The 12,684-nt window shown below is 42.9% G+C and overlaps 1 protein-coding gene across 3 annotated transcripts in view; it reads right to left on the reverse strand.

Annotated features, from left to right (window-relative positions):
* Positions 1–1,623: 1,623 nt before the first annotated feature.
* Positions 1,624–12,684, reverse strand: part of tcf20 (transcription factor 20) — a 188,429-nt gene continuing 177,368 nt past the window's right edge. For 2 of the 3 annotated variants that reach the window (XM_083780782.1, XM_083780781.1), the window contains 4 exons: positions 12,286–12,379; positions 9,718–9,781; positions 8,026–8,118; positions 1,624–3,748 (listed from right to left, as the gene is read on the reverse strand). In XM_083780782.1, the coding sequence (XP_083636908.1) occupies positions 3,745–3,748; positions 8,026–8,118; positions 9,718–9,781; positions 12,286–12,379 (255 nt within the window). In that variant the 3' untranslated portion in view covers positions 1,624–3,744. The remainder of the gene's footprint in view (positions 3,749–8,025; positions 8,119–9,717; positions 9,782–12,285; positions 12,380–12,684) is intronic. The other variant, XM_083780783.1, reaches the window with a different exon arrangement.

Below are 12,684 nucleotides of genomic sequence, written 5' to 3' on the forward strand. Positions count from 1 at the left end.
AAGGTTACCATCGGCTCCCGACCCCAAATGGAACACTGCCCAGGCCACCCAACAACAACACAGGCTGATTCCAGATCAGAATCAGAACACTGCCCCAGGCTACCCAACAACAACACAGGCTGATTCCAGATCAGAATCAGAACGTCCTCAACCTATTTCCATCCATACAAGAGCCTGGTTGATTCATGTGGAAGACACAGTGAGTCATGTCCACAAGAGGGGGCTATTTCTCAACATACAGAGAGGGCTCAGAGGAGTGCCAGTGGTGAAAAAGTATACACAAATGTTTTACTTAAGTAAAAGTATCAATACTGCAGAGTAGAACTACTCCGTTACAAGTAAAAGCCCCGGAATCCAACATGTACTCGAGTAAAAGTACAAAAGTATTGGTATAAAAATGTACGTAAAAGTACCAAAAGTGGAAAGTACTCATTGTGCAGAATGCCCCATTTCAGGTTTTCAAATTGTATAAAAACTCATTTGAAAATAGCCGATCTACAAGCTCACAACGCACCGATCTACAAGCTCACAACGCGCCGATCTACAAGCTCACAACGCACCGATCTACAAGCTCACAACGCGCCGATCTACAAGCTCACAACGCGCCGATCTACAAGCTCACAACGCGCCGATCTACAAGCTCACAACGCGCCGATCTACAAGCTCACAACGCGCCGATCTACAAGCTCACAACGCGCCGATCTACAAGCTCACAACGCGCCCATCTACAAGCTCACAACGCGCCGATCTACAAGCTCACAATGCGCCGATCTACAAGCTCACAACGCGCCGATCTACAAGCTCACAACGCGCCGATCTACAAGCTCACAACGCGCCGATCTACAAGCTCACAGCGCGCCGATCTACAAGCTCACAACGCGCCGATCTACAAGCTCACAACGCGCCGATCTACAAGCTCACAACGCGCCGATCTACAAGCTCACAACGCGCCGATCTACAAGCTCACAATGCGACGCATCGCCGTGTTCTAATGGCCGAAATGTATATAGGGCTGAAATGGTTAATGTATGTTTTGTAATCATTATTATAATAATAATCTACAAAGTAACTAAAGTTTCCAAATAAATAGAGTAAAAGTACAATATTTGCTCCCGAGATGTAGTGGAGTAGAAGTCAAAGTATTGGAAATAGGAAAGACCAACTGTTAGATACTGACTTTCTGTAACGACAATGAATCAGAATGGCATAATGCACCTATAGACAAAAGACAGAGGGAATCAAATCATGTATATGCATGTACTGTACTGTACTGTACTGTACTGTACTGTACTCATGTGACACAGTAAACACAAAGACACACTGCTGCGTGTATGAAATAGAAAGAGGGCTGACAGAAGGGGCATACTTAGTTTAGATTAGTTATTGGTTAGACATGGGTTAAGGTTAGGTTTAGGTGTGCTGCCCCGTGGGAGGTTAGGGTGAGGGTTTGAGATAGTTGTACTAATGACTGGTCTAACCAATGACTAGTCTAAACCAAGTACTGTCTAAACTAAGTACTGCACCCGACAGAAGTGTACATCAGAAAGAATACTAATAAAGAGTGAGTGACAGAGATGCTGACAGATGAAAGAATGGCAGTTGGAAAGAATAGGGAAAAATAGGTGATGATAAGAAAATTATATTAGGATTGAAGTTAGTTTTGGCAATGGAACAAATAGGTGATAACAAAATTATATTAGGATTGAAGTTAGTTTTGGCAATGGAACAAAAAGTGACTGACGTTAAGAAAAGATGAAAAAAAAAAAAAAAACAAGATTGAAAGAGACACGTCAAAGCAAAGAAAACAGATGAATACAAGAGGAATACAAGTGACAAAAAAATAATGAAAATACATTCGAATTGAAATTAATTTGGCATTGCAAGTTTGCAACAAAAGTGACTTACGTGAACGTGGGAAAAGACTCGGGTCATTCTTGAAGCATTTTTAAAGTGTATTCATAATTCATATACATATTGACAAGTTTCTAGTACAGCATGGATTCAATAGTGTAACTGTTGTCAGTTTGACTTTTTTTTTTTTTTTTTTTTTACAAGAATAACAATAAAAAAAATGATAAAGACAACACCACATACAACTCACTTCTTTTTAAGTTTTATGGCAATGTTTCTTTTGAATGGATTTTGCATCTCCCGATCAAAATCATCGTAGTGTCACCGAGTTAAAGAAACCATTCTTAAAGTACTTGGTTAGGCAGAGCTCCTCGTTGGACATTACAGTCATTCATGGAAAGAATCCGAGAACGTCGTAAAGATCCAGAATGTTTTTCTTTCTCAAACGCCCGACCACTCGGTCAGTCGGACGTTATTTTTTCCGATACAAAGCAATATCAACGCTCCCGCAGGTGCACTTTGTGCAGTTCCACCATAACGCAAACCCTGTGTCCTGTGTCCGTAAAAGTCTTTTTTTTTTCTTCTCCCGGCCATCTTGGTCAAATATGGCAGACATGCATTCGTCCATTAGTGTCATCCTCCTCCTTTAGTAACGGCAACCGTCCTTCTCGCTACTTGGTTTTACGAACATTTTTCCTTGTTTTACTTGAAAAATAAGATTGTGTCCCATCTATTTAATTTCTTTGTTTTTGTCATCTTTTTTCTTTTTCTTTTTTCTTCATGAATACTCTGTACCATAAAAACCCCCAGGGATGAAAAATAAGAACACTTTTCAAAAAGGACCTAAATGGATTCAAAGACTCAAATAAGCACTTTTTTTTTCTCCTTCCATTTCCTTTAGTTATTTTTTCTTTTTTTAAGTCTTCCAAATTTCACACACATTCACTCCTCTCCAACCACGCACTACTTTTGAAAAAGGCAACAGATGTCCGTTCTCCAAGGCAATTAATGTCTTAAGTGGCAACTCGACCCTGACATTCCAAGCAACACACTCCTGCCTGGGGAATGGTGATTATTCATATTGGCCAATTTGTGATATAACCGACCAGGTTATAGAGCGAGATTACATCCATTTAGCTTCTACGAGTAAATACTGACGGAGATAAGAAAAGAATAGTTATAATAATAATAGTAATGACTAAAACGATGATAACATACTTCTTAGATACTTAAGCCAATCCTTCGCCGTGTCCCCCCCCCCCCCCCCCCATCTGACTGTGCCTCGCGGGCCCTTACTCCCAATACTTGGTTTATAAAGCACTCAACAAATGAAAAACCTGTAAAGAAAAAACAAAATAACAAAAACGAAAATAGACAAACAAAAGCAAATAAACAACTAAAAATGATACTACGGATGAGAAGAATAAAACTTTTTTTTTGTATCTCCGGAAATTCAAAAGTCAAGCCTAGAGAGGAAGTCGTGTTCCCGTCTGCTTTGAAAAAAGGCAGTTCCTTTGAGATCTTGTGTGTCTTCACCCCAATGTCTGGCTGTGTTCCACCTATAGGTCCTTGTCTTGTTGTCGATGTACAGCTTTGCTTTCGGCATTTGTAGTTGCAGATCGTTGCTTTGTTCGCTCAAATATCTTTTTTTTTTATATATATTCTCTCTATAAGTAAAGAGCAATAATTCTCTTAGAAAAACAAAAGTCTGTATTTCGTCAAGCCCCACCACACTCCCCTCCGACCTTTTAAAAGTAATTATGTCGATTCCTTGTTGAGAAACGGTTCCCCTCCTCCTCCTCCTCTCTGTCGGAGCGCTGTCAGTCGTCTGATGCCAGTTCCTGTTTCATCCTTTGCTTCACAAACAATTCTCAAGTCTGCTGACGTCCGACCTCACCTAGGATGGAAACAAACAAAGGATTTAGAAGTCATTTGTCAATGATGTCCGCGAGAGAGAGAGAGAGAGAGAGAGAGAGAGAGAGAGAGAGAGAGAGAGAGAGAGAGAGAGAGAGAGAGAGAGAGAGAGAGAGAGAGAGAGAGAGAGAGAGAGAGAGTGTGAGTAAGAACTATATAGCAGCAGCCAGATGATGCTAAAGCCATTGCAAAAGAATGTAAGGCAGACAGAATCAAATGTGTTGTAGGGTAATAGGTTAGTAGACCAACAACAGGTCACCTGACTAGATTGCAATCACTTGTGAAATATGTGTATTTGTATATATATATATATATATATATATATACACATATATATGTGAGACAAAAAAGGGACTCCTGCACATCCACAAAGACCCGTAGGAGGTGCAAGTCTAGTTAGCAGGCATAGACATCAAAAAAGAGAAAAACCTTCCAAGGAAGGGACTGCACACTCCAGGGAACAGAGACGGACAACTTACTGCATCAAACTATTTATTAGTACATTAGTGCTAATGAATAAATTGATTATATATACATATATATATATATATATATATATATATAAATATATATATATAATAAAATATATCTCTGCTGTCAGGAAGAAGCCACTTAACTCTAAATTGAACAATGTTGAACGGTGACCAACCACTGGCATATAACGGTGCCGTCACACAATTAAAGATGTTAAGTCAAAGCAAGTCAAGCATATACAGCATTTTGAAATGTTGAAAAATTTTCACTTTCACAGTCGCTGCCAGTTAATCACTTCCAAGATTATAAAATGTCATGTCCAATTTGAACACGAAGAGATTTCAAGAAGTAACGTGCTTATTTCTGTGCACTCGAGTCACATGAAAAGGCATTTCAGTGATTTCACTTAATTCAAATGTCACTTCTTTTTTTGTTTTGTTGTGATAATCCTCCCTACTATAGAGTGTGCTGACCATATAAGGAGTTCCTCCCTGTCCCCAGTTAACCCCTGGCTGTCAAAGAAACCTTATAGGTTTCGTTTTTGGCTAGGTGTCCTAGCCTTCATCCAATCAGGATAGAGAAGGGCCTTCCGCCAATCATGATCGAGCGGGGGCGGGCCTTGGTGGTGCAGTTGATGTTATGGGCCCTACACACTGTAGGAGTTTTAAAGTTGTCGGCGAGTCATCAGATCGTTATGTATTTCACACTACACATGTCTTTTATTTATTTTTTTTATCGGCTGTCATATTATCTTTGTGGCTTTCACACTAAACGATTGATCGCCGACAAGGGATCACACACTGCAAGAGTTCACCAAGATGCGATCCAGACCCAATACATATAGGCTACATCATTTGTTTTTTTATTCCAATTAATTTCATTCAGGATGCCTTGATACAAGAGACCCACACAGGGCGCATCTCTCTCTCTCTCTCTCTCTCTGCGTGCACGCCACATACACAGGAATAGCCAGGCTACACAGGGCGAAATGTTTGTGATAGACATTATAATCTTGAGTTTCGTTAAATAACTGTCTCTCTCCGCAAAAATGCTCCCCGACAGCATAATCGGAGCAAATATCGAGCAGTGTGTACGAGCCATTACCGGGGGGGCGTTTTCCAAATCACCGAATGCTCCTTTAAAAACAACAAAAGCTAGTAGTAGTAGTAGCTTTTTTTCCTCTTTTACCTCCAAAATATCTTTGATTTAGCACCGCGTTTACTATTATTATAATCTCTGCCAGGCAGAGATAATATCTCCCACATCTATTCTAGAATCCAGCCAAGTATCTGTCTGTTGGCAGCTAATCTCGCAGATTGCTGAGCAGATATTTGTCGTGCACGGCTGCCCAACCTCAAATCCTGATTATTTGTTTATATCCGTCAGGGTTTCCTGCAGACCTTTTTTTGCCCCGGGCACCGTGCCATGCCTAAGATCTCTGGCACCGTGCCAAGACAAAAAAAAAAAAGTGGACTGACATTTTTTAATATTATACTACAGCAGAATTGGTTGAAATAAGCTCAAGCTGTGCTGAAATGGGCATGTAACGGCACACGTAGACGTTAACTGGTTCAGACCGTACGACGCGTGGGCACGTCATATAAGCAATCCAACCGACGGATCCATAGGACGCGTGTACTGTACACGTCCTAGCGTGTGTGTACACGTCCTTAAGAATATTCAGATTTCGACTTTTCTTTTTTTTTTTAGTTTTTGAGTTGGCCTCCCAAGGCCACTGTACACTTTGGTGCAGAAAGACTGCCTCGTATCTCCTAATCTAGGGCGCTCTCCGTGGTAAAAAACGTTATATATAAATATATATCCAAAGATATACAAAAAAGCACACCAGTGTGAACCAAGTGGTGCAACTCCCATCTATTGGTTCTCTGTATCGTTCCAATTTGTATCATTCCAATTTCTTCTCTGTATCGTTTGCGTCCAGCAGGTGGCAGCCATGTCACATACTTCTCTCGTTCCAATTTCACGCATGCGCACACCACTCCTGCTCACACAGGTGCACGCACACACACACAAACACGTACAGGGCATTGCATGCTGGATGTAGAAGTGGTTGCACCACTTAAAAATAGCAGACCTACAAGCTCGTAGCGGGTAGGTCGTAGATGGGGAAATCGTGCATTTCCATATCAGTCACGCCCCTCACATGCCTCGTGACATCACGTGATGTCATCAATATTAGGCGACTTATAAGCCCATGCATGGAGATCCCTGATGTCATCAATATTGGCCAGAAACTCTACATCTCACCTCAAACTCTTAGATCTCCATATATGGAGCTGACCCTGTTCTGACATTCCATATGTCGATCTGACCTAATCAAACCCTGCACACTCAAGACACGCTCCATATATGGCCAGTACAGAATTAATTCCATATGTTGATCTGACCCGCCAGGCCAAAGTCGCCAGCGCTCGCCCAGCAGTCTGCTGTCACCCAGGCGGATGCAAGGGCGAGGTCGCTTCTCGCCCTCAGGCGTCTAAAGGCTCATACATACTCAGTTTTTGGTGATATGTTATCACAATTTACAATTTAGGCATTTAGCAGACGCTCTTAATCCAGAGCGACTTACATTTAAGCAAGAACAAAAGCAGGGGAATACATCACATAAAAACATTTATCATGAAACATGCGTAAGCTACCGTTTTAGGTGATAGCTTATCACCTAAAACCCCTCAAAACTGTCAGGATGGAGAAGACATTTTTAGAATATGATCTCAGGTCAAAATGGGTTAAGTACAATTTTGAGGTAGTTGTACTTATTTCCAGTACTTTTACTTCTACTCTATTCTGATCATCATTACAAAACGTACAGTAACAACTTATATACATATATATACATATCGGGCCGATTGAAAATAGCCGATCTACAAGCTGCTCTTCCTGTCCTATGCATGCTGGGAGAATGGATTGTGCGCGTACAGTGCGTGTACGTGTACGTATAGGCAAATATGCAGAAATATGCAGATGTGCCCGGGAACAATAAACTGTTATTTTCATCTTATTGTTACATTAGAATTAAACTGAAGCTTGCGCTGCCTAAATTGAAGACAAAAAACAAACAGCCCGAAGGACCTGCATAATTGTCCATTTATCTGCTCAAGGACCCGTTTATGAGAAACTAATTTCCCCGTTGAATAAACAAAGGCAGGGTTTATAAAAAACCAAGCAGATTGTTGGGATTCATACCAGACCAGATAAATCATTAATGAGCTACAGTCTGAACGCCGCATTAGCTGCCTTTCCTGCTTTGCCTTAAAAACCCATTCTGACCTGAGATCAGATTCTAAAAATGTCTTCTACATCCTGACAGTTTTCTGAAAAAAGCTATGTTTTCATGTCAGTTGCTCTTCGATTTTTCAAAAATAGCAGACCTACAAGCTCCTATGAGCTTATAGATCTGCTATTTTTCAATAGCTAAAGTATAGTGTAATGCCAACACCAAAAGGGGTTCCCGCACAAAATGGGTTAAAAACCCATTTAGACCTGAGAACTTCTACAAATGCGTTCACTGGGAAAGAATATATTTTCACGATAAAAAAAAAGCAGATCTACAAGCTCATAGCGCGGCACTGAGTGCCGCACTATGACCTTGTAGATCTGCTATTTTTTAAATGGGTTAACGCTTGCGCGCACACACACACACACACACACACACACACACACACACACACACACACACACACAGACGTGCGCGCCTGCAAAGATAAAAGAGGCCCCGTGCACGCACACAAACACACACACACACGGCACCGAGCGTGAACTTACAGATGTGCACGTTCTTCCTCGTGGATTCTCTCAGCCTCTCTCCGACTGCTCCAGGTACAGGAGGGACTTGGATGGCCGACTGCTCTGGGGAAACTAGGGAGAGGAGAGAGAGACAGGAGAGAGAGACAGAGAGAGAGACAGACAGAGAGACAAGACAGAAAGGGGGTTCAACCTCAAGAGAATCAACCTTAACCCATTCTGACCTGAGATCAGATTCATACGAGGTTTCCACATGGACACACACTGGTCTGATTAAGACCTGAGACAAGATTCTTACAAATGTCTTCTAAATAATGACAGTTTTCTGGGAAAAACTGTTTTTATATAAGTCAAGGACCCCCCAAAAAAATAATCTGTAATTGGCCGCAGACCCCCATCTGAAAATATGTTTTTTACTTAAGATTTTACATCATATTTGATTTGGCTTTTGTTCTACATTTTTTCATTTAAAACAAATTTAGCTGGTGAAAACCGATTAAATAACTATTCTTTTTAAACCATTCCGATACCGATTTTTATGGCCGATATGGTCATAAAAATGCTCAGGTCTAAACAGTCGGTGGCAGAAAGACATTTCAATGGACATTTTCCAGAGTCCTGGCGGCTTCCTTCAAGACAGCACCGCAACGCCTCCTCCCCTCTCCCCCTCACTACTCGTGGTAACAAGGAAGTCAACACACACACACACAGCAGCCTGCCCTGCACTCATGCCGCCACAAAATAAATCTAAAGTGTGGTTGCATTTTAGAATATGCAAGGAGAACAAAGAACAAGTGGTGTACAGTGTCAACTATGTGACAAGAAATTGGCGTATCACATACGGGATGGCCCAAGTGAGATTAAAAATCTGCGTCGAAATTTCACGCATGGGACAGGGGAAAAAGCCCCTGACCTCCTAGGCTCCGAGGGACTTCCAGGCACGCTAATTTGAGCCGCGGTCATCCACACTTTTCTACCCCAAGAAAGAGCCTCGTCGGAAGGGTCTGAGAGCGGCGTAGACCGCGGCGCAAATTAGCGCGCCTGGAGCTCCAGGGCTGGTGTTTTTTTTGGTGTTTTCACATCTGAGTTTCAATCGGAAGAGAAGCTTTGATTATAGGCTATATTTTTTTTTTTTGAGAGGTAATGCCTGTGTCAGGCAGTTGACTTGTTACGGTCGTTTGTTTTATTAAGCCTAATTATTTGTGCGTCACTGCTTTCATGAAGGCTGCAACAGTTGTTGCTTCAATGCTTATCGTTTTAAATGAATGAGACCAATCTAAGCATGCCTTTCTCTCCGCTATTGTTTAAGGTGCGCGCCTCGCATCGTAATCGCATCGAAGGTCAGCCCTAGTGATCGCCCCAGCCTCTTTGTGCAAATAATCCCCTTCCCATTAACCTTCGGCCCCAACCTGTGCATACTGTATATTTCATGTTTAGAGGAAATGTATAATGTTGCTTTAAATTATTATTGTTATATCACTTACTGTTACTGTGTTAACTTATTATTCATGTCATGTGTGAGTGGATGGGACCCGAATGGAAACAAGGTCGCAAGGTCTTTCTTCGGTGAAATCCTTTTTTGGACAAAAATGCCTGACTGTACATTGTGCTGTTTGCATTTACTGTATGTTGCCTAATAAAATATTCAATCAATCAAAAACGTGAAACATTAATCGTGAATGTCCCCCAAGAAACGATAACGTGATAACCAACCTCTCCATCTTTACCTTGTGCTTCGGACACCGCAGCGAGAAGTTGTCTTCATTCAGGGAGCAATCTGTTGGGAGGGGAGGGGAGGGGAGGGGAGGGGAGGGGAGGGGAGGGGAGAAGGGAGAGCAGATGAGGATACTGGACACCCATGAGCCACCACAACAACTCTAGGTTAATCTGTACATCTCTTTAATGAATTGCATTTTTATAGCGCTTTCCCAAATGCTCTACAAGCGCTTTACAATGGTTTATTCATTCATACATTGGGAGGTGAAGCGGCGAACAGTCGACGCCAGCGTCCTCACTTCCCACATTCACACACCAATGGTGGCGAGCTCAAACCGACCGACTCATTGGAGGCAAGGTAGGGTTCAGTGTCTTGCCCAAGGACACTTCGACATGTGGACAGGAGGAGGAGCCGAGATTCGAACCGCCGACCCAGGGATCATTGGACGACCTGCTCTACCTCCTGAGCCACAGCCGCCCGAGTCGGCTAGAACAGGGATGGGACACTTTGACAATGGAGAGGGCCACTATAGTTCCACACCACTCCAGAGGGCCACTATAGTTCTACACCCACTCCAGAGGGCCACTATAGTTCCACACTCACTCCAGAGGGCCACTATAGTTCCACGCTCACTCCAGAGGGCCACTATAGTTCCACGCTCACTCCAGAGGGCCACTATAGTTCCACACTCACTGCAGAGGGCCACTATAGTTCCACGCTCACTCCGGAGGGCCACTATATTTCCACACTCACTCCAGAGGGCCACTATAGTTCCACACTCACTCCAGAGGGCCACTATAGTTCCACACTCACTCCAGAGGGCCACTATAATTCCACACTCACTGCAGAGGGCCACTATAGTTCCACGCTCACTCCGGAGGGCCACTATAGTTCCACACTCACTCCAGAGGGCCACTATAGTTCCACACTCACTCCAGAGGGCCACTATATTTACACACTCACTCCAGAGGGCCACTATAGTTCCACACTCACTCCAGAGGGCCACTATATTTCCACACTCACTGCAGAGGGCCACTATATTTTCACACTCACTCCAGAGGGCCACTATAGTTCCACACTCACTCCAGAGGGCCACTATAGTTCCACACTCACTCCAGAGGGCCACTATAGTTCCACACTCACTCCAGAGGGCCACTATAGTTCCACACTCACTCCAGAGGGCCACTATAGTTCCACACTCACTCCAGAGGGCCACTACAGTTCCACACTCACTCCAGAGGGCCACTATAGTTCCACACTCACTCCAGAGGGCCACTATAGTTCCACGCTCACTCCAGAGGGCCACTATATTTCCACTCACTCCAGAGGGCCACTACAGTTCCACACTCACTACAGAGGGCCACTATAGTTCCACACTCACTCCAGAGGGCCACTATAGTTCCACACTCACTCCAGAGGGCCACTATATTTCCACTCACTCCAGCGAGCCACATTGCATATTACTCTCATAGCAAAAGTCGTACTGCGACGTGTTTTGAGCTTGTAGATCAGAACATTTTAATAATAGTCATTACTCATTAATATAGACTGAAGTCATTAAAGCGGGTCATGTTTGCATCCGAGTAGAATAGTAAGAGAGTGGCAACACGCTTTGATGTCGCCACAAAGTGGGTGACTACTGTATGGGCTATAGTTCCAAACATTGGAACTATCCCATTGAGATAGAATGAGCACTTCCGCATCCCATTGTTACAATGGGAGTCAACGCTAGTGTCACCACTCTCTTACTATTCAACTCGGGTTTGCAGGTTTGCATGAATTGTTAACACATTTAGTACAGGAAGTGCCTTCAAAATAAAGGCTATAGAGTGCCAGAGTTGTCTGATCGCTTTTACTTTGAAAGCCATGAAACAGGAAACGCTTGCCTAAAAAAGTTGACTTTACAAAGGGACCTCACATCCCCGATCATCTTAATATATTGTTTTACGCTCCAAAAAGCGTTCATATTTTGCGGGAGAGACGGATGAGGAGCAGAAAAGCGCCAGCATATCGATCCACTCATCACCACGGAGAGCGCCCTGGATTAGGAGATACGAGTCATTCTTTCCGCCGCGCTAACATGGGAGTCAATGACAAGCTAATAGTTGCACTGAGCGTTAGCATACGGCAAGCGAAAAGCGAAATGCCAAAAAAAAAATAGGAAAAATTCTGAATATTCTTATCTCGCCCCGCGTCGCTGGGACGTCGCTAGGATGTCCTCACACGTCAATTGTACTAATATTTCGGGATCCTTATGACGTTCTCAGACGTCCTATGTATATAATCTGTTAACAGCGGAAATCAATAATGTATCAGTAATCCGATATTAACCTAGAATGTCTGCTATTTTCAAAATATTTTGTATACAATTGAAAACTTGAAATGGGCCATTCTGCACAATGAGTAGAATATACATTCAAAAGATTTGCGCCACATTTCTTTTTTTTTTTACAAATTTTCTAAAATAGCAGACCTACAAGCTCGCTATTTTTCAACAGCTAAAAGTATAACATAATGCTTTAAAACACCATTCCCGTTCCAGAATCATGGGTTTATAAACTTACCGGCTTCAATGGCACACAGGTAGTGGTACTGGAGTGTGCAGCCTTTGCTGTAGCAGCCCAGGGTGGAGCCCACCATGTCACAATAGGAGCAGCACTGAGGAGCAGAACAGGAGAGAGAGAGAGAGAGAGAAGGAAGCGGGTTAGTTGGGGAAGAAAGAGTAAGACGATAAATCCATAACATCACAGAAAGTGTAGTAGACGCTAGACAGTGACGACTCGCTAAGGGCCAGATGATGGAAATCAATGAACACGTATTCTGTTAATGCCATACAAACAAACGGGACGGACGGTGTGTGTGTGTGTGTGTGTGTGTGTGTGTGTGTGTGTGTGTGTGTGTGTGCTGAAATGTGCTCACTGTGTGTGTAGGGTGGTAAAATGCACTTTATACTGTTATCGGAT

Source organism: Protomyctophum parallelum, assembly GCF_964188405.1.
Source record: "Protomyctophum parallelum genome assembly, chromosome: 13".
Lineage (NCBI taxonomy): Eukaryota > Metazoa > Chordata > Actinopteri > Myctophiformes > Myctophidae > Protomyctophum > Protomyctophum parallelum.